This window comes from Gymnogyps californianus, chromosome 11, assembly GCF_018139145.2.
Source record: "Gymnogyps californianus isolate 813 chromosome 11, ASM1813914v2, whole genome shotgun sequence".
NCBI classification, from domain to species: Eukaryota; Metazoa; Chordata; class Aves; order Accipitriformes; family Cathartidae; genus Gymnogyps; species Gymnogyps californianus.
In genome coordinates this window covers 4,627,736-4,647,110 of record NC_059481.1, presented here as the reverse complement: position 1 = coordinate 4,647,110, position 19,375 = coordinate 4,627,736, and the positions used below count along the sequence as shown (strand labels likewise).

General features: G+C 35.9%; 1 protein-coding gene across 7 annotated transcripts in view; it reads right to left on the bottom strand.

Moving 5' to 3' along the window:
* HERC1 (HECT and RLD domain containing E3 ubiquitin protein ligase family member 1) overlaps positions 1 to 19,375 on the bottom strand; it is a 108,960-nt gene that overhangs the window by 12,332 nt on the left and 77,253 nt on the right. For 5 of the 7 annotated variants that reach the window (XM_050903326.1, XM_050903328.1, XM_050903329.1 and 2 more), the window contains exons 45-63: positions 18,226 to 18,494; positions 17,521 to 17,573; positions 16,014 to 16,214; positions 15,233 to 15,407; positions 14,229 to 14,499; positions 13,151 to 13,364; positions 12,129 to 12,385; positions 11,427 to 11,554; positions 9,451 to 9,578; positions 8,018 to 8,218; positions 7,013 to 7,143; positions 5,762 to 5,961; positions 4,555 to 4,669; positions 3,858 to 4,004; positions 3,208 to 3,309; positions 2,100 to 2,273; positions 1,492 to 1,785; positions 660 to 725; positions 428 to 553 (exon numbers count right to left, since the gene is read on the bottom strand). In XM_050903326.1, the coding sequence (XP_050759283.1) occupies positions 428 to 553; positions 660 to 725; positions 1,492 to 1,785; positions 2,100 to 2,273; positions 3,208 to 3,309; positions 3,858 to 4,004; positions 4,555 to 4,669; positions 5,762 to 5,961; positions 7,013 to 7,143; positions 8,018 to 8,218; positions 9,451 to 9,578; positions 11,427 to 11,554; positions 12,129 to 12,385; positions 13,151 to 13,364; positions 14,229 to 14,499; positions 15,233 to 15,407; positions 16,014 to 16,214; positions 17,521 to 17,573; positions 18,226 to 18,494 (3,252 nt within the window). The remainder of the gene's footprint in view (positions 1 to 427; positions 554 to 659; positions 726 to 1,491; positions 1,786 to 2,099; positions 2,274 to 3,207; positions 3,310 to 3,857; positions 4,005 to 4,554; positions 4,670 to 5,761; positions 5,962 to 7,012; positions 7,144 to 8,017; positions 8,219 to 9,450; positions 9,579 to 11,426; positions 11,555 to 12,128; positions 12,386 to 13,150; positions 13,365 to 14,228; positions 14,500 to 15,232; positions 15,408 to 16,013; positions 16,215 to 17,520; positions 17,574 to 18,225; positions 18,495 to 19,375) is intronic. The other 2 variants (XM_050903331.1, XM_050903327.1) reach the window with 2 other exon arrangements.

The following is a 19,375-nucleotide window of genomic DNA, read 5'->3' as shown; positions in this document are numbered from 1 at the left end:
GTTTTATTAGTCAATCACATCATAATAAAAATTACTTCATTGAAATTTGCTACTAGTTTTGGCAAACCTTCTTTCAGTGAGAGAAATCACAATATACTCCTACCTGAGATTTAGTTTTGACATTTCCATGCTGAATGTCAATGTTATTTCAGAAAATAAAATTGGCACATATATTATGTTAAAGCTGTGCAGGTATCTTCAAATCATGCTCATATCAAACAATTTGGTTTTGTCAGATTTCAGTGGCTTCTTGGTTTGAATTTGTCAAATAATTAAAGACTTCCTCTTTAGTGAAAACACATGTTTTGGGGGTACTTTATCGTCAATTCAAACAACAAATTGAAAAGACATTTAGAGAGAGATTCTGACAAACTGTATAAACAATACATGGTATATCATTAAATCATGACTGTTTTTAAGTGATCACCTGCTGAGCCTGAGAGAATGAAGGTGCTGCTACTGGTATCATGACATTTCTACCAGCTTCTGCTAACTGTCCATGTCTTCCTGCTCCCCACAAATACACGTCACATTTGCCTCCCAAGTGCCAATCCTATGGAACGGCATGAAAGAACGCTTTAGAACAAGAGTACCTTCAATAGCTTATGATGTTTAAAAAGAATAAAAAAAACCCCAAACCCATCATCAATTTTACTAACCTCTGGCCTTGACGTTGCCCAAGACATTATCTGTTCATCCATACCATTGATCCATTTACTGTTATCCTACAACACAACAAAAGTCAGTTACCACATTCAGTTCGAGATGCACATTATTCTTCTGTTACCTAATACATATTTTCCTTTCTAACTAAGAACAATATTGACAAGCAAATTATTCTAAATGGTACAGCAATAAGAATGAATGTGTGCAGACTCAAATACTGTATTTTTGTCCCCAGGCCAAGTTTATTTCCTTACTACACATATCTAGCAATGACACTGTTATCCATGACTTGCAATCCAAATCAAAAAAAGAAAAACAAACAAAACTCATGATGAAGTAATCTTTTCCTATTTACTGATGCTTAGGGCTTTTTGAAGTTTTAATTGCAAACACTGGCTTAGAATGTTATAAGCTTGCTAATAAAAAATTCTTAATCCCAAATTTCTATCTTGGTTTACATATCATACCAAGTCATAAAGACAACTGACACTAGCAAAATAATTTGGTGTAGAAATGTGCCAAAATGTTACTCTAAAAATAGCATTGTAAAGCTCCACATTTCTTGCTTCTATCACATACAAAAATTACTGTCACAGTTTTGCGTTGTTTTGTTTTGTTTTTTTAATATGCTACTGACTTGCGCTTGTTACACACACAGAGAGCAATCTTTACAGTATATTCTAACCAGTTAATTAAAAAAATAAACTTATTGCCGGTGCTTATGTTAACGAATATAAATCTTCGCAGTTCAGAGAAGTTAACTGCATCATACCATATGCTCAACAGCAGCATGCTTCACTGTTGAGACAATATAGCACATTTTACCATTAGGAGAGTAAGCTCATCCTCTGGAACAGGCTCCAGGTCCGGAACAGTAAAGGATTCTGGGAACTGTGCTCCCTTGGCCAGGGCTTCAGCAGCTTTTATGGTAGTAGAGAAACACTCTAGCCAGGCCCATTCTGTGGGATTCCAGGCTGAAGGATCAGGGAGGCAGTTCTGGTGATGAGGTGGTACCGGGGGATTGCACAAGAGCTGATCTAGGTGAAGGCCCACAGCAAGTGATGCCAAGCACTGCATGTAAGGACTATGAACAAGCTGGTCTCCACAAACAACATGGGGCTAAAGGTGAGGGGAGTGGGAGAGAAAAATTGAACATGCAAAGTTAGAAAAACATATTAATCAATTCAGAAATAGGCGTCCTTCAAAGCTAGTCCTGTAGAAAAATACTTTCCTCCATGCTTGAAGTTTTTCTAATATTTTAAATATTCTCAAATTAGGACACTACTAGCTTTGAGAATACTGAAAGACATTTGCAAATAGGATGTAGGAAAGTATTCTGGGTTCTCTGTGGTGAAAGACTGAAACCAGCTGAGATTCAAACAGTGACCTCATGTCAGACACGAATTTTAAATGTTCACATTAGCTCTTCTTACCTTTTCGTAAGCGTACTGTTCCTGAAGCATTATTGGTAAACGTTCCAAGAAAGCTCGCATGCAAGGAGCCATATTTAATCCCAGAACTCCTTGCTGTTTCAGTGCAGTCCTACACGTTGCAAGGACGTGATTGGAAGATATCCACTCTGATGTACAGTTCACCACCAACACATCCTGTTTAACAGCAGTCACAAGACACATTAGAAATTAAAAATTCCTAAAGCAGGATTATTCAGCTCCATTGATTTATCACCGATCACCTTAGTTTCCATAGGTGCCAGAAAACACACAAGCTTGAACATTTTTGTCTGTTTGTGAATAATCTGCTGACAAATGCTACGGAGCAGCCATCTCCATTTGCCGCTTCCTCGCATTCCCATAGCAACACTACGATTATCACCCCAAGGAAAAATGTAAACATGGTAATAAGCAGAGTTCATTTCAGTGAATGCTGCAGCCTTAGTTTAGGATTTAGTGTAGGTGTAACCTTAGTTTAGGATTTGCCTTGTAATATGACCTTCAATACTTGGTCTGAGTTCAGAAAAGACTTTCGAAGAATCCCAAAATACTTAGAACCACATGCAGCATGACTCTACTAACAGGAGTCGTAACTTGTGCCATATTTATCTTCATTCACAAAAAATACCATCTTTTGGAATAATCAACTGTTATGAAACTTCTGTTCAGATGCCAGCAGTTCCTGACACAGCAAACACTTAAGTAAATTCTGCCGCTCACTGAGCTGATCAATAAGATCACTGAAGTATCTTATTTGCTGGGGGAAATGAAACATTTCTTCATGCTGCATAAAGGGGGGGGGGGGGGGGGGGGGGGGGGGGGGGGGAAATCTGTCTTCTGCCTATTTTCATTGTCCATTTACGGCTGCTGCCATTAAACAGGGAAGCTGATGTAACCGGTATGCAGCATCCTTTATAACCACCGGCTCAGAAGGATTCCACTCTGCCCCCGCCCCGACTAAACATGGGATACTATTAAAAAAAAAAAAAAAAAAAAGGAAAAAAAAAAGAAAGGAAAAATAAAGACAGACAAACGGCATTTTCTTTTAGTAAAAAATTTGAAAGAACGTTACTTTAACACATAGTGTCACCTTTGATCTGTTAGAGCAAGCAGCTACTCCAACTTCAGGTATCCATACTGCAGTCTGAATAGCTCCAGAACCTATCACAACACTTTGTAATACTGAACCATCCTAAGGAAAGAAGTGTTTGAGTCAGTGTATATACACAGCTACTTTTCTGTTTAAATGCATACAATCACATTCCTAAGGGATGATATTCTCCCAAGCTGTTTAATAACTATTTAAAGACTGAAATGTTTATACTAAAAGCAAAAAAAAAAAAAAAATCTAGCATTTTTATCATATTAAGGAGATAACATAACTAAGGATTTAGAAGTGTTTAATAATCCATATTATCTGACTCTTGGAAAAGTTCTCAAAGTAAGAGAATATTGTTCCCAACTATAAAGAGAGAGTGGCTGGTTCTGCAAAGCCTAACTACCATGACCAAGCCTACGGAATGAATCAATAGTAGAACCATAAAATATAAAATACTTCAATGTTACGTACAATTTCAATTTATATTTTATTATTTATAATTTTATACGATTATTTTATACCATGCTTTCTCTAATGTTTCTAACATACTGGGGGAAAAAAAAGAAAGCTAGTTTGATGCCTTGACCATTTTAGATACTCATACTAAAAAAAGAATCATGCCATGTCAAAGACGATCTTACCCGTAAAGACCAAATATTCATAAGACCACCAAGTCCACCAGATACTAATGCCAGTCCATCGGGACTGAATGCAACAGTCCGAACAGGAGTAATATGTCCTCTCAGTTGAAATACACACTTGACTTCTACTGCTTTTCTGTATCCATCCTGCAAATTATTTCATAGTTACAGAGCACTGAACTATTTACAGAAAACGGAACAGCATAACAGCTTCTGTATGCTCCAGTAAATACTGATCATCTGTAGAGATGGGGTAATTTCCATAAGATAATAAAAAAGACCAGTACTATGATAATATTTTATAAATCTTTGTCACATTATCATCTTTTCTCCCCTTACAAAATGCCATCAACATTAAAGATCACATTACAATTTACATAGGTGAAATTAATCTTGACTTAATTTTATCTAGAAAAAATCTTAAACTCTTATTAAATTTTAGTATCAATTTATCAACTTTAAAAAAAAATGAAAACATCACAATATAATCTTTAGCCAAATAAAATTAATTTAAACCTGTGATTTTTCATTTCCTGTTCTCAAAATGCCTGCACATATACAAATGCAATATAAACTTTTTTTAGTAAATGTCTTCTCTCAGGAGATGTTGAGATTTGAGTAACTCGCTCACATTCTTCTCCCCCAGTGTCGGAATGAGCAAAGAGAATTTCTTAAATACCAAGTTTACTTCTTTTACCTTGGCACTTATATCTTGGTCCCACCATCCTTCTGAGCAAGTTGAGCTGGACTGCAATGTGATTACTATGTCCTGGGGAACAGTCCAGACACACACCAAACCATTGTGGCATCCTCTAAAGGAAGTCAGGATAAATCAGAAAAACAAAGTAAAGGTATTAACTAACAAAATATCAGTGGTCTGGTATTAACTTAAAATACTAGTAGTCTTCACCACCTTCCTATAAAACTATATTGTATCAATTAATCTGAAGTGGAAAGGCATGTTCCCAATGGGTAAATGCATTTTTTCCTACTCCTCCTCCCCATAGCTTCTCAATTTTTACTAACAACATATTCTCAGAAAAAATACTTGGATGAAGCAAAAAATTTTCAACCAGGACCACCACTCACAGGTCTCATGGCATGGAGAAAACAGTTGGTAACATGACCAGAGGCACTCTTTCCATTTGAATTCTGAAGCCTCATGGATCTCATGGCAACTGGCTTACTGAATGACTGTTATTTTCAAAAAAGACCAAACTTTCCTTTGCTCTTGTTGCGGTTTAACCCCAGCCAGCAACTAAGCACCACGCAGCCGCTCACCCCTCTCCCCTCCCAGTGGGATGGGGAGGAGGATCCGGAAAAAAAAAGTAAACCTTGTGGGTTGAGATAAGAACAGTTTAATAACTAAAGTAAAAAAAAAAAAAAAAAAAAGTACTACTACTACTACTATAATAATAATAATAATTGTAATGAAAAGGAATCTAACAAAAAAAGAGAGAAATAAAACCCAAGAAAAGACAAGTGATGCACAATGCGATTGCTCACCACCCGCTCACCGATGCCCCAGCAGCGATTCCCCCTCCCAGACAACTCCCCTCCGTTTATATACTGGGCATGACGTTCCATGGTATGGAATATCCCTTTGGCTAGTTCGGGTCAGCTGCCCCGGCTCTGCTCCCTCCCAGCTTCTTGCACACCTGCTTGCTGGCAGAGCATGGGAAACTGAAAAAATCCTTAACTTAAGATAAGTGCTACTTAGCAACAACGAAAACATCGCTGTGTTATCAACTTTATTCTCACACTAAATCCAGAACACAGCACTGTATCAGCTACTAAGAAGAAAATTAACTCTACCCCAGCTGAAACTAGGACAGCTCTGGACACTAAAGACTAGTACACAAGACCTGCAAAAGAGCTATAGAAACAATAAAAGAATTACATACGTAGCTAGTAAAAGCTGCAACTTGGGTCCTCTCCCTGGAAGAGCACACCAGGCCACGCCATTCACAAGAGCTGGATGGGACAATGAATGCAGACGTCTCCAACATCCTCCCATATATCCCCAGAGTTTCACTGTTTCTTCTTTGGCACATGTCAGGAGAATCTTACCAGTTGGATCCCATTTCATACTAACAATCATATCCTATCGGATTTAAAAAAATTAAGTCAGTATGAAATAACACAGTAAGAACAGAGAAAATTTAACTCTCAGAGCTAATGTAATGTTTAATGGTTAATAACAAAGAAAATTTTATTCCCAAATAAATCGTTACAGTGATAGTGAGTTGCAATTACGAAATCATAACAATACTTTTCAGAACTATCAACTTAAAATAAAATTCTAGGTTCCTGAGAGAAACTAAAGGGTAAGAATAGGAAAAAAAAAAAAAAGTTCTTTTTTCATTGCACACCTTCCTTGATTTTTTTTTTCCCCCAAAGAAGTAGACAATTTTTCCTTCTTTTTTATATTATGAAACTGTGGTATGAATTACCTTAATGGTACATGGTTCATAAACATATTAGGCAACAGGCCACATGTAGCTTTGAGTGTAACTGAAGTAGGAAAGGAGAACAGCCCATAGTGGAAAAGGCAAGTATAGTTTTATTGTCACAGCACGCTCACTTCTGTGACTACCATGCTTCAAATACCAACACCATTCAAGATGCTTTTACTACACCTACACTTGAGGAATTCTCCTCTTAGCCTAAGAAATCATTTATGGACTATTAATGACTTATTATTACATACAAGCTAAGCAAAGGTTCTAAACCTTTGCGGCTGCCTATTTAGAAAAACATCTTTTGCTTTGCACAGGAACTTAGGCTTTACAAAAACATGTGACAAGCAAAATTAAAATTTATTATGAGCACTTCTACAAATTAAAAGAACTACAGTCTTTTAAATCCAGACTGCATAGCTGTGTCCTTAATACACTTCTGTCGCTGTATATACATACACTTCACAATCTCTAACAGCAAAAAAGGCTATAAAATTTATTTTTCCTTTTTTTTTTTTAAATTTGGTAGGCTGTTCCTTTAAAATATATTGTGTTTAATATGTGTATCAGAAATAGGTACGTGTTCTTAAAATAATCTGCACTTGACTTTATAAATAGCTTTCAAATAGAGAAAATAGCTTAAACAGATCTTTACCTACAAAAATTATACATTAGTTTTAAAAAGACTAACTCTACCTTATGTGCATCAACTAGAACGATTCCTCCTTTTTCAAGTGGTTCCTTTGTTCCTATTAGCAATTTTCCATCTGAATAGCCAACTGCAAATGGTCTGTCTTCACTGAACCAGGCAAGGCATGTGACAGACACTACATAAACAGACAACACAAAAATTAATTAAACTAAATTGAACTTCACTCCTGCCAAGGAGGTTTTTGCAATGCAATTGTCTAAAATATGAAGTGCATAACAACTTCCCCCCCACCAAGGTCACTTAACATATTTTTGGTCTGAAAATTTTCTTGAATTTGTGTGGTAAAGATAAAACTAAGTGCCATTGTAATGCCAGCTGTTGAGATTATTTTGTAATAGTTTTTTCATCCTGCTTCTTTTTATTGAAATAATTGAATTTATATTCCTGACATGGTGAAAAGAACTATGCTAGGGAAAAGAAAAAACGTAGATTGAATCCTATACACGTATCTGAGACAGGGATGCTTCTAAGAAAAGCACTGAAAACAACCTGAGCCTTTCTTAGCACGTAGATATTGCCTCACTTGATTCTGCCAAAAAAATCTGCAAATTTCCTGAAGAAACAATATGCAAAACCACACAATGCTACCAAAGATGTGCTACTTGATGTCCCCTGGGACTGGAACTATAAAGGAAAAATGGCAATAATTCAGTAATTCAAATGACACTGACTACATGCTATCCGTAGACAGAGCAGACACTACAGAGAATTTATATTGATTTTATACAATGGCAAGGAATGTCAGGATTTGACTAGGTTGCTACAAACTCTTTGCCTCTGCTGTAGGGGAATCAGGGTGCAGATGGAGATCCCACAGACTTTTCTCCTCCCATGAATGCAAGTGAATGATGCTTGCAGGTAAGGTACCAGAAGTCATATCCCATGAACAATAATAGAAAACCTGATATTATATACTTGCTTAATTAAAAAAAAAGGGGGAGGGAATTCATAATTTTAATTTCTACTTAAGTACTGATACAGTCACCTACCATCCTTTCTGTAGCAGTGTTCCAGTTCTAGCCGGTGCATGGTTGAAATATCGACAACTTCAGTAAGACCAAGAGATCCATCCATACGACCAATTAATAATAATTCTGGAGCATCTCCTGTCCATGCTGCAGCTGGCCCTTCTTCTGGCCAAGCTAGAGCAGATACCCAGTGAGGCTGAAGATCTAATAATCCTTTTCCTCCTAGGAGCCCAAAAAGTCTTTTAAAACTACTTCATCTTCATAAAGAAAAGAAAACAACAAAAATACTTCCCATGGGAAAATATCAAGAGATCCTATTTAGAGGTAGGACATACTACAAATTCATGTAAGTTACAGGACTATGAAGCAATGGTCCACTAACCTACGCAGACACAAAATCTAGCTAACAAATCTCAATTATCAGTGAAGTTACACAGTTTTGTTAAGGAAGGAAGCTAAATTCTTCAGTACTCAGTAAATCTATACTTTTCCTGTGGACTGTCTATTAAACGTGGGCAGTGTAACTGGTGATTTTCATAATGGCAAAACAATAGAATGAAGTTTCAGAGATTATAAATGACAAAGTGATTAATAGTCTTCCTCTCAAAGGAGTTCTAAAGGTATTATGCTGGATTAGTTAATTGCAGCACAAATGACAGTAAAAATGTAAGAGAATCCACTTAAAGATGCTCGCAAACTGAATCATGGAATTGGAAAGGGCCTTTCCTGGATCAGGTTCAGTCCTCTCTATCAAACAATGCAATCTCATAAATTTATCTAATTAATTTTATAGTATTTCTTCCCCAGTTGTCATTACTCCTTATAAAATCTTTTGAACATTAGAAACTTTCTTGAAGTTATTCATGGCCAATTTATTTACATTTCTTCTTGCGTCGACACTATCCATTTGCTTACATAGCTGCTTTTTCTCCCTGGGCTTCTTCTAGAGTTTATCTTCCTAATGTATTTATTTAGAAGCTTCTTCCTCCAAGGCTCTTGTTCAAATGAATAAACCAAGCTCGCTCATTCTACTCTCATTAGAAGACATTCCAGCTAGCTGATCACTCTAGTAATCCTTCCCTCCATCTCTTTCAGTCAGTTTTTGCATTCTCCCTGTTGCATCTAGAAAGGTAATTTATGCAGACTATAGGAAGATAGTATTTACAGACAAAAATGGCTAAGAGTGATCAAGCCTCACACCTAAACACTTCTTATTCATCAAGGACTCATATGCTGCCCAGTCTTCTACTGAAATAACTGTACACCACACATCCATTTGTGGTTAGTGCCTTCCTCTAATTAAACAGGTTTACAAGACATTATGGAAGATGGTAGGCATTTAAACTGGAGAGCACACACAGTTAAATACTTGGGTAAACAAATATTCAATAACTTAGCAGCTTCCCTAGAAATACGTTGTACCATAAAGTGTTCACAGGTAGTTAAGCGCATACCATTGACTTGCCATATGTTCACCATCTTTTCCGTAGCTCCAGCCAGATACTTGCCACTGATGCTCCAACAGACAAGAGACAAACTAAGGTCACTGGGTGATCCCAGACTTTCTTCAGAATCACCTTCTCTATAATAGAATAAAGTAATGCAATTAAAAAAGGGCATTTCCTTTAAGCAGACAAGAAAGCACAGCATTCATGAAATATCTGAGTTGAATACTGGAGTCCTCCTGCCATCACTGCTGATTTACATAATACATTTTTCTGCTCATAGTTCTACATTCTATTTAAAACCACTTCAAATTACAGAATGAGATACTAGTTATTTCCACAGTAAGACATTTGAAGCTAGGTTTCAATTAGAAAAATAAGTTTAATTATCTTTAACTTTACCTATTTATATCTCAAATTTAACAAATCTAACATCTTTGGTGAGGGCAAAACTTTCTGGAAAGTCATGAAATGAAACAGAATAACTTGGACAAAAGAAATGAAAGAGGTACATCTTGCTCTCAATTCTAGTTTAAACTCTTCCTCCTGTTACAATGTTGTTACACTGTTCTAAAATTCTATTTTAAAGTTTGCTTTGGCTAACTGTAACAGGGCCACTGGTATGTTTTATTGCCCTTAAGGTCATACACGACAGGCACAGTTTTTACTGATTTTAGTAACAGGAAATGAAGGCTGTAATATTGCCAGGATGCATATTGTAGGCCAAATACTGTATCACCGCTGTATTTTTGAAGATACAGGAGGTATACCTTTGGCGTGTTCTTGCTTAAGTAGGAGACATTTCATTTGTGAATAAAGCAGGTACTGGGATGTTGTAACTATTATTAACAACATTAACTTACTAACATAACACATGTAACAATATTAACATAAAAAGTTAACATAACAGGTAGTAATACTGTATCAGGGAACAGTAATCTAGTAGCACTTAAATAATGTTCCTCCGAACTCAGAAAAACAAAACGTATTCTCACAGAAAGAGGAGATAATTCTATCAGAAAGAAGGGATAATGCCTTTTTATCTGCTCATGTCCAAGGGCTAAAAAAAGTAATTCTACCTCTAAAGAGGAACTGACACTTACCCACTGCAATAAAGAATACAAATAGAATTGTGTTGCATTTGTATTTAAAGTCATTATTGAGATTGTTAGAAATGAAGCCCATGAAAGTACTGAATTCTGAATCTACTGTACAGGAAGCACACTTTTCTGCCACATGAATAATAGAAGATGTCTGTCAAAAGAAGATGCTGCTGTCATTACTAACTTCTGAAGTCAAGTTACATCATTCTGTTTATTCCTTTTAAGGCAGCGTCTAACAGTAGCAAGCAAACAAGAACTAAAACGACCACTAAGAAATCATCATGAAACAACCTTCTAGTTCACTATTGTTTCTTCATTCTCTTGAGTTAAACTCGCCTAAGCTGTACTAAAGAATTAGATTTTAGTCGTTCCTTTTAATTTCTTCTTTTTTGGACACATCCAAATGATACAAAAGTACTTCCCAGACACTCTCATGAAGAAGAATTACGCTCAGTTCCTGAATCCCAGAAGTCACACATTCTTTTTTCACACTTGACTCAAATGACCACACTCGTAATTATCACGTTATATGTTGGAACTGTCCACTAGAACCCACTGAAGGGATATTCACCTTTTTTTTAATATGACAGTCCCTTACAGTTTTTATTTTACCCATTTCTCATTATATGAATTAATTAAGAATATTTTTAAACAGCTTTAACATGATCTCTTTATACCGACTCTTATCAGCTTGATATTTAAATTCGGTTTTCAGTTTTAAGCTATTTAATTTACTTTGCACGCCATAAACACAGCAACGGTCCCAGAGAAAAAAAATGAGACAATGTCAGTGCAGGAGATATTGCCGGGTTGTCCCTTTTCATTATCTTACACAATTACAGCTTAAAATAAATATCTGACTATTATAAAGAATCAACTTACAGCTTGTTGAGCACACATGTTTGTTGCAATGAATACTGCTTCTTTGTAACATTCCACACTCTTATGGTGCCATCATTTCCACTAGTCGCCAGAAGTCCCTTTTTATTGCACCAAACGCACGTCATGACCTACAAATACCAAAGTAATCATGGCAAAACTGGAATTTAAATCTAAAGCTTAGGTATGTTTGTTCACTAATATTAAGCAAACATCAACCAATGGGACAGAGCGTTAGCTGCATTATTGCAATACACTGTAACAATCAAACAAGATATATTTTTCTACTTTTACAGTATTGTGTACTGTAATTAAGCATGCTTTATAAGGATGCTACACTTTGTTTGGACCCATGCTCCACAGGCCACTATTGCGCAGAATACCGGACAAAGACGTTAACTAATATGACAGAAAAATTAATGCAAATTAAGATCTAGTCTAAGAAAAGACTTAGGGTGATTCTGCTGACTTCATGTACTGTTAAGAACACTTTCATGTCCCCTTTAATTGAAGCTTCAAAGAAGATAAGCATTTTTCTGCATCAGAGGTACCCTCAAGCAATAACTAACTTTATCACCAAAAAATTACTTCTTGTGGGAAATCATTTCAGTCAGTATATTTGTAAAATAATAGTATTTTATTTTTTCTGTATTCTACAAAAGAGAGTATTAAAATCCATGCAATTTTGGGAGAAGTTATGCTTACCCTGTTCTGATGAGCCTCTAATTTTATGAAGGAACATTTTCGTAAGTCTCCCCCCATATCAGCGAGGGTCTGAGGAATAGTTTGATTATCTCGATCATGTGCTGCAAGAGTTCGCACCAGCTGCTGAGCAGCCCACTGCCTATGTTGTGAGGATAACCTTGAAGAGAGGCAGCAAGCTGCTAGTGCATTAGCCAGCTCCAGAGGGCCTACAGCAGAAGGATCATAGGAAGGATGGGCATACAAATGGGCAATTAAACCTGCTTAAACAAAACAATGAGATGATGCCTAGATGAGTACCAAACAGAATTACACAAATGAACACAGCATTAGCCATAATTTCCAGAAAAAGAAAGAGACTAACAAACGTCTTGTAAGAACGTTGCAATCATGTTAACTATTAGAAAATACACTCTTCTGATACTAAGAGAAAAATAACCCCCCTTTAAAATGTCACAAAAACCCTTTAAGAATAGAATTACGAATAGCCTTATTCCCACCATATGGAAAATGGTTGTTCAAAGAGCAAGTGCTTTCTGAACAGGAAAATGCCTCCTCTGACAGAGATAAGCTGCTGTCACTGCTCTGTCCTTCCCTCCCTTTAACACAGGAACAGCCTGGTGTTGAGGCACAGCAGTTGCTTTTTGGCTCCCTGACCTCTCACAGCAGGGGCAGCACAACTTTCTGCTTCAGAGACAGAACAGTACTTTGGTGGCAGTAATCAACTGTTATTCCCCTTAATTTCATTAGGTGGCACAACCAAGGCTGAATGTCTTAGCTATATGGCTTTGAAAACACACCCATTCAGATTTTTTTTAAAGTGTCAAAAGATGCAATTATGTAATAAGATCATATTTCTAAGTAAAATTTGTGTACTGAACTATAAGATTACTTTAATTAAAACAAGTTTTGTACATTTTTTATAGTATATTTACTTACACATTATTCTAGCAAGTCTCTCCTTAAATATAAATGAGGAATTGAAGATTTAATAATTAAGATTTAAAACCAAAGCTATATCATACCTTTCTTTTCAATTTCTGCTTTATCATAGTTTGGTCTCAGTTTTGCCCCTTTGTCTGCCAACAATGCTACAAGTGCTTGAGTAACCACAAAATTCGGAGATGTGACAAGTTTGTTTTCTTCTGCAATTCCTCTTAAAAAACTTGGCAAAAATTTTCGCTGAATTGGATCATCAACTGTTGTCAAGTTTACACCAGTTGCTGCAGAAATCAAATTCTAAAAATAAATAATTAAAGACAATAAATAACCAGAACAAACAGAAAGATCAATTTTGGAAAACATTTTTAGTTGAACTAATCATGCAGAGTTTTAAAGATTTTCAATTTTTTTTCAGAAATTCTCAGCTCCCAACCACTTTTATTTTAACAGGCAAAGATCATGTACAATATGGAATTTAAGTCTCCTGCCCTGGGAAATACCTGGACTTAATGGAACCAACTATTCAAATCCAGGGATTAAAAAAAAAAAAAGGGAAAAAGACAAAGGAAAAAAGTATCAAGTAACCAAGAATACCAGCAAGAACTAAGGAGCTTATAGCTTATAACTTTTTATAAAGTTATGCACCTGGTGGTAGGATAAAAAGCAATAACGCGTAATAAAATCCATCATCCCATCCAATACTCATTTCTCCACAATTATATTTCAAACTCAGGGGAACAAAACAATTAATTACTCTGATTGTGTAAGTTTCCTGATACATATGAAATCCTGCTGCATGTCCACAGCTGCAGATTGTCTCTTTCTAAATATAAACAATCTGTGCTCCACATAGAGTTGACTCAATTAAAAAACACAAAACTTTAACAGAAAAACCCTGTCAATACAAAAAGCACATCCATTTTTCTCCACTTGAAAAGAGTACTCAGCAAAAAAATGTAAAGTTATTGATTTTTACCAACAATAAAACATACCCTTGTCCAAAGCCATGAACAAGAACTCTAAGGTGATCCTCAAACTGAGGGCAGTCTTATCACAGTTCAGAAGATAAAAGCACAAATTATCAATACGTACAAAATGGATTGCTTCACCTCATGTATAAGTAGTTTAATATAAATATTTATGTTGAAATAACAGTCCTACCTGCGTACATAACTGTACCAGCAGTTTTGCAGCACTAGGAGTGTTTGATGCCAAACAACCTACTGCTGTACTCAGATAGGCAAGACATGATATAGGCTTGCTTGTTTTGCTGTGTATTCCTCTAGATCGCTCTGTTGAACTTGACACAGTGGATGGACTTGTGGAAAGGCCTGCTCTCCCTGCTGCAGCGAGGCACATTAAACGAACCAAAGTTCTGATATCTGTTAATCCCAAGGATTCAAGACCAGCTGCCAGGCTACAACTGGAACCACTGTCAAAAATGAATATAAATGCTCTTGGTTTTGTTAGTACATTTTAAAAGAACATTATGTTTGGATAAAACTATTCCCAAACCATTAGTGAATACTGCCTGTTTGATTAGCTGGACATTGTCACCATGCAGGGGGAAGGGGAAGAAAGAGAAATGAAGCTGCAGCCCCTCTGCTCCTTTTCTTTTAAGCTGAAGACAAAACCATATTATAGACTTGCCCTAGCAAAAATCCATGAGTTTACCTGGAATCACTCATGAACAAAGTTATATGGATAATTCATATTTAGAGTTATGCTATGACAATATGCACATGTACATGTTAGATCTCTGTGATGTCTTCATAGCTGCACAGGCATCTTGTACAAAGCCAGTTTTTAAATCCTCATATCCCATCAACTCCTGCACTTCATCTTCTTTCCTCTACTATTTACCTCTAAGTTCCAGTACCTGCCTTGAACAAAAACTCACTGACAAAGGCAGCATCTTTACGTTCTGAATGGCTGATACTACTGCAGTCCACTTTCCATATAAGATGTAGAAGTTTCTTTCATAAAGTTTGAATATAGGCTTCAAAAGAACAAAATCAAGAGAACTTTTTCTCTTAATAGCATTATGTAAGTACATAAAATGAGTATCGCTTTCCCAAATAGCTTAAAACTGCATCTCTATCAAACATAACTTGATAACTGGTTCCAAATGGAAAGGTGGAAGTGTCGCCAAGGATGCCACAAACCTGACAGACAAAAGTGAGAGCGCTCTCATAACCATAGTTCTTGCAAGGAGGACTTGGGCAGCAGCTGTCACTCTTCTTAGAGCCATAACACGGTCATGTGGATTTACTAGGGCAGCGGCTTGTTCTCCTAAGGTTATCCTGCCAGAAGAACTTTTTTCTATAGAGCCGTGACAGCCTTGGAAATAATGATGATTTGCGTTAGTGTTTAAAGAAAAACAAAACGTTATCATATGATAATAAGCACAGAAGCAAATTTGGCCTAAGTTTGCAAATTACTCATTAATTTTTTAACATTTCATAGATAGAGAACTACAGTGATAATGACTGAGAGGAAAATACACTCCCAAAATACACTCCATAATTTAATTACTCCTTATTTTCAAAGATAGATGAGCACAACTTGACAATACTCAAGTTAATGTTAATTCCTCTGTTTCCCTTTTCCATTAGAGGCGCCTACAAGCTTAAATATTGATCCTGTATTTCAATAGGCTGGTCAGTCAGTCCCAACTTAAATCCATGAATCCATCTTTGAGTTCTGCAAAACATGCTACTGGCATCCAATGTAGGACTACGGTCACAGCTTCATGCCTTCTGCCAATATAAATGCCTTAGACTCCTCTCTCTAACTCCCCTGTAATAAAAGGACAATTTAGAACCTGCCTTCACTTCCTCATGGTGGGAGGCAGGAAAGACTGTCAAAATATTTCTGCATTGCCCCTATAAAATCTCACCAAAAGGGAGGCATTTGTTCTTTGAATTAAACTCATTTCAAATTTACCTATTTGCATCAATGTTTCTTCCATACTGTTGGTGGCTGTCACCATTGCAACTGAAGCACCCAGAGGGTCACTGTCAGGGAACTGTACAGGTTCAGGCACAATACGTCGATCATTTAACCCAAGGGGTCCAGCCAGTAATTCAAACTCCTCTTCTCCTGTCAGCTTTTCATCTTCATCTACATCTAACATATCCCAGTCTTCTAGAATTGGAGAAATATAATTAGACTTGGTTACAAAAGCTAAAATACTAAATAATTTCAATTAATTAAGAAACCAATACAGGGTATAAAATGTGGATTGTAATCTGCAACACAGTAGTCTCAAAAACTCATCTTCTGATGTTGACATAGACACAACATAGTAAATCAGAAAAACATAATCCCGCTCTTGCCCCTCTCCATTAAATTTGATCTTTATTTCTACTGCAGAGAAGTTTCATGGAAGATTCTCTGAAGTATCAAACTAGCTGCTTTTTTAAAACACAGAAATGAGAGGTCATCACATCTAGCACAAGACAACTCCAAAACCTGGAATATAGTGAAAAGCGCAGACATACAGTTGTGCTTTAAATCATGATAACAGGTGCATATTCCAAAGGACTGAATAGTAAAGATAGATACTAGAAATTTTTGGTCTTCGTATTTATCAAAAAAGTATGCATGAGTTCTTAGGTCATAACTGTACACCCAGGCATTTGCTTTTCCTTCCGGGGGGGTGGGGAGGGTGGGGGGGGTGGAAAGAAAAAGCACTATAATTGCAATTCAGTTATGCATTCCATTCACTTCCCAACCATTTACATAGAAGTCAATTTATATTTATGATCCCTCCGGCTCTATCTCACCCCCCATACAGTATAATCTGAACACCTTTTATCTATTGGAAGATGGACTTGCCATTAAGTTCTAGAGCACTCATTTAGTCTTAAATAGACAAATGTGGTAAATCATAAATTTGCAACCCTACAAGCCACAGAAAGGTCTAGAATCAAAGAATCACCTGGGAAAGGTTTTCTGCAGTCACTAGAAATAATCTGTTTAAAGTGAAAGCCATCCTCAGGACACTCTCAGCTAGTACAAAGGTAGTAAAAGTAAGAATAAGCCTAATAGCATACTTCTGAGACTCTAACTTATGTTAATTAACTTCTCCTTCAAAGGCAGTTGAAGAAATATATTTGAACATAAGGCTTTGTATGTGCAGTTCTGGATATAACATCTACTCACAACACCTTATCACCCAAAGTTTGGTATTTGCCATTTCAGCTACTTAGGCGGAAGACATGGGAAAAACGTCACTGATTTTTTTCTCATTTGAACTAAAAAAAAACCAAAAAACCCCCCAAAACCCCAACACAACAAAAAAAACTACATCTAGTCTGAAGAAGATTTTAAAGTATACCTTCATGTACAGTTTCATGACAGGTTTATTTGCATGGAAGTACCTTTACGGAAAAATAAAACACTGTGCAAGTGCGAAGTATTTAATATCTTCAGCAACTTAAAAACATACCTTCATAGACACTATCTTGTTTACCTATTAAATCAGGAGCCTGACCTTTGTACCTATATGAAAAAATAACAAAGAAAATAATGGAATCATTGTAATATTTTACATATATGCTGAATAATTTTAAATTTAGTTTACTATTAAGTGATTTTACTGTTAGGTCAATATATATATGATTTCTGCAAATAGCTACTAACAAAGAAATAAATAAAAGGGCTTCTAAAAGTGTCTGTGGAGAGGGAAAGCATTTTGCAGTACTAATGTGAGAAAGGCCCACAAAAAATACTGGAATTGTCAGACAAAATTGAAAAAGGAAGTTTTCAAAAGTCAACAAGAGTAGGCAACATCCCAAGAAATAATTCCTTGTTTTTAATTTTTTAAATGAAATTTAAAAATTAATTTTATTTATTAAAATTAAATTATTATATAAATTATATAAATTATTATTATATAAACTATATAAATTATAATAAAATTAAAATTAATTTATTCTATTTTTAAATAGAAATATCAAGACAACCTTTTTTCTAAATACGCATTTGTTGAATACAGAGAATGATTTTAAGCCTCAGTTAAAATAAATAAAGACAAATTCTGCTAGGAATTTTTATTTCTTCAATCAAATTCTTAAAACACTGATGCTAGTAAACATTTTGAAGTTGTTTCCTTTCTTTACACAAAGTATTCCACTATCTTGTATTTCTGTACCTTTCAGAAGTTGACGTTTTAGATTTACTCTTCAGGGCTAAGTATTTCTCTCTGCAGACGCCGCACAATAAATAGTAAGGATTTCCGCTTCCACATTCACCACCAAACCATCCATCTACATAAGAACCATTGCTACGATAGCCCTGGCGATTTGCACTGCGACCACAGCCTGGGTGGTTTCTTTTCATGTGTTGATTGAAGCTGACAACACTGGATTCACACAGTTCACAAACCACTACTTCTTCTCTGTCCTCAGATTCACAAACATGCTGCATAGTAAGATTTGTACATGTTATTCGTACAGAATAAATATCTTCATATTAGACAGAAAATATGCCAATATTCTTAGGTGGATGTTCCTGCCCATTTCTGTTACACACACAGAGTGATATTTATATCGTTAACTTGCACAAAAGCAAAGCAGAAATAAACAATTTATGACATAATGAAGAGTTGACCATCTGAGAACACAAAAAACATTCGGAAGTAAAGTTTCAGAGGATGAGATTTTCCTATTTCATTTCAGATCTGACTCAAAATTCTTGACAATATAACTTTTCACATATAACTCTGCTAGTTCACATTCAATGCTGTCTTTTAAGTTATCTGGTTCTCCTCACAACTTGACTGAGACTAGACCCAACAAAGAAAAAAGAATCCTTGCTTTCCCAGACAATCGGACTTTACGCTTACTGAGCAACAATAATTATAATTTGTGTCAATAAATTCCAAGGTTTTGTCTGAATATAAAGTTCATTTTTCTATAATTACATTTCTGTCCTAAGTCAGTAATTTCATTATGATGTTCCAGTGAAACAAGCTCTCTGAAAAATGCCATATGCATACTGAAACTTGCTTCCATATCAGAGTCAGGTAACATCATAATTAGGAGACGAAAGCTTAGCCTTGTGGGTTGCTTGTCTAATTTGACATGGGTAATCCAAAGATTAACAAGCTGCTGTTATTGTATTTCTTTTCCACCTCAAACGTATTTTTAGTGGGCTACACAACAATCGAGTGACGACTGTCACAATATCCTTCCCAGAGAATGAAATACATGATATGACTAAATTAAGAAAAACTGATGGAAGTGCAAATTATGTTGCTACAGATCAGATGATATTATTATTATAAATAGAACAAACATTTA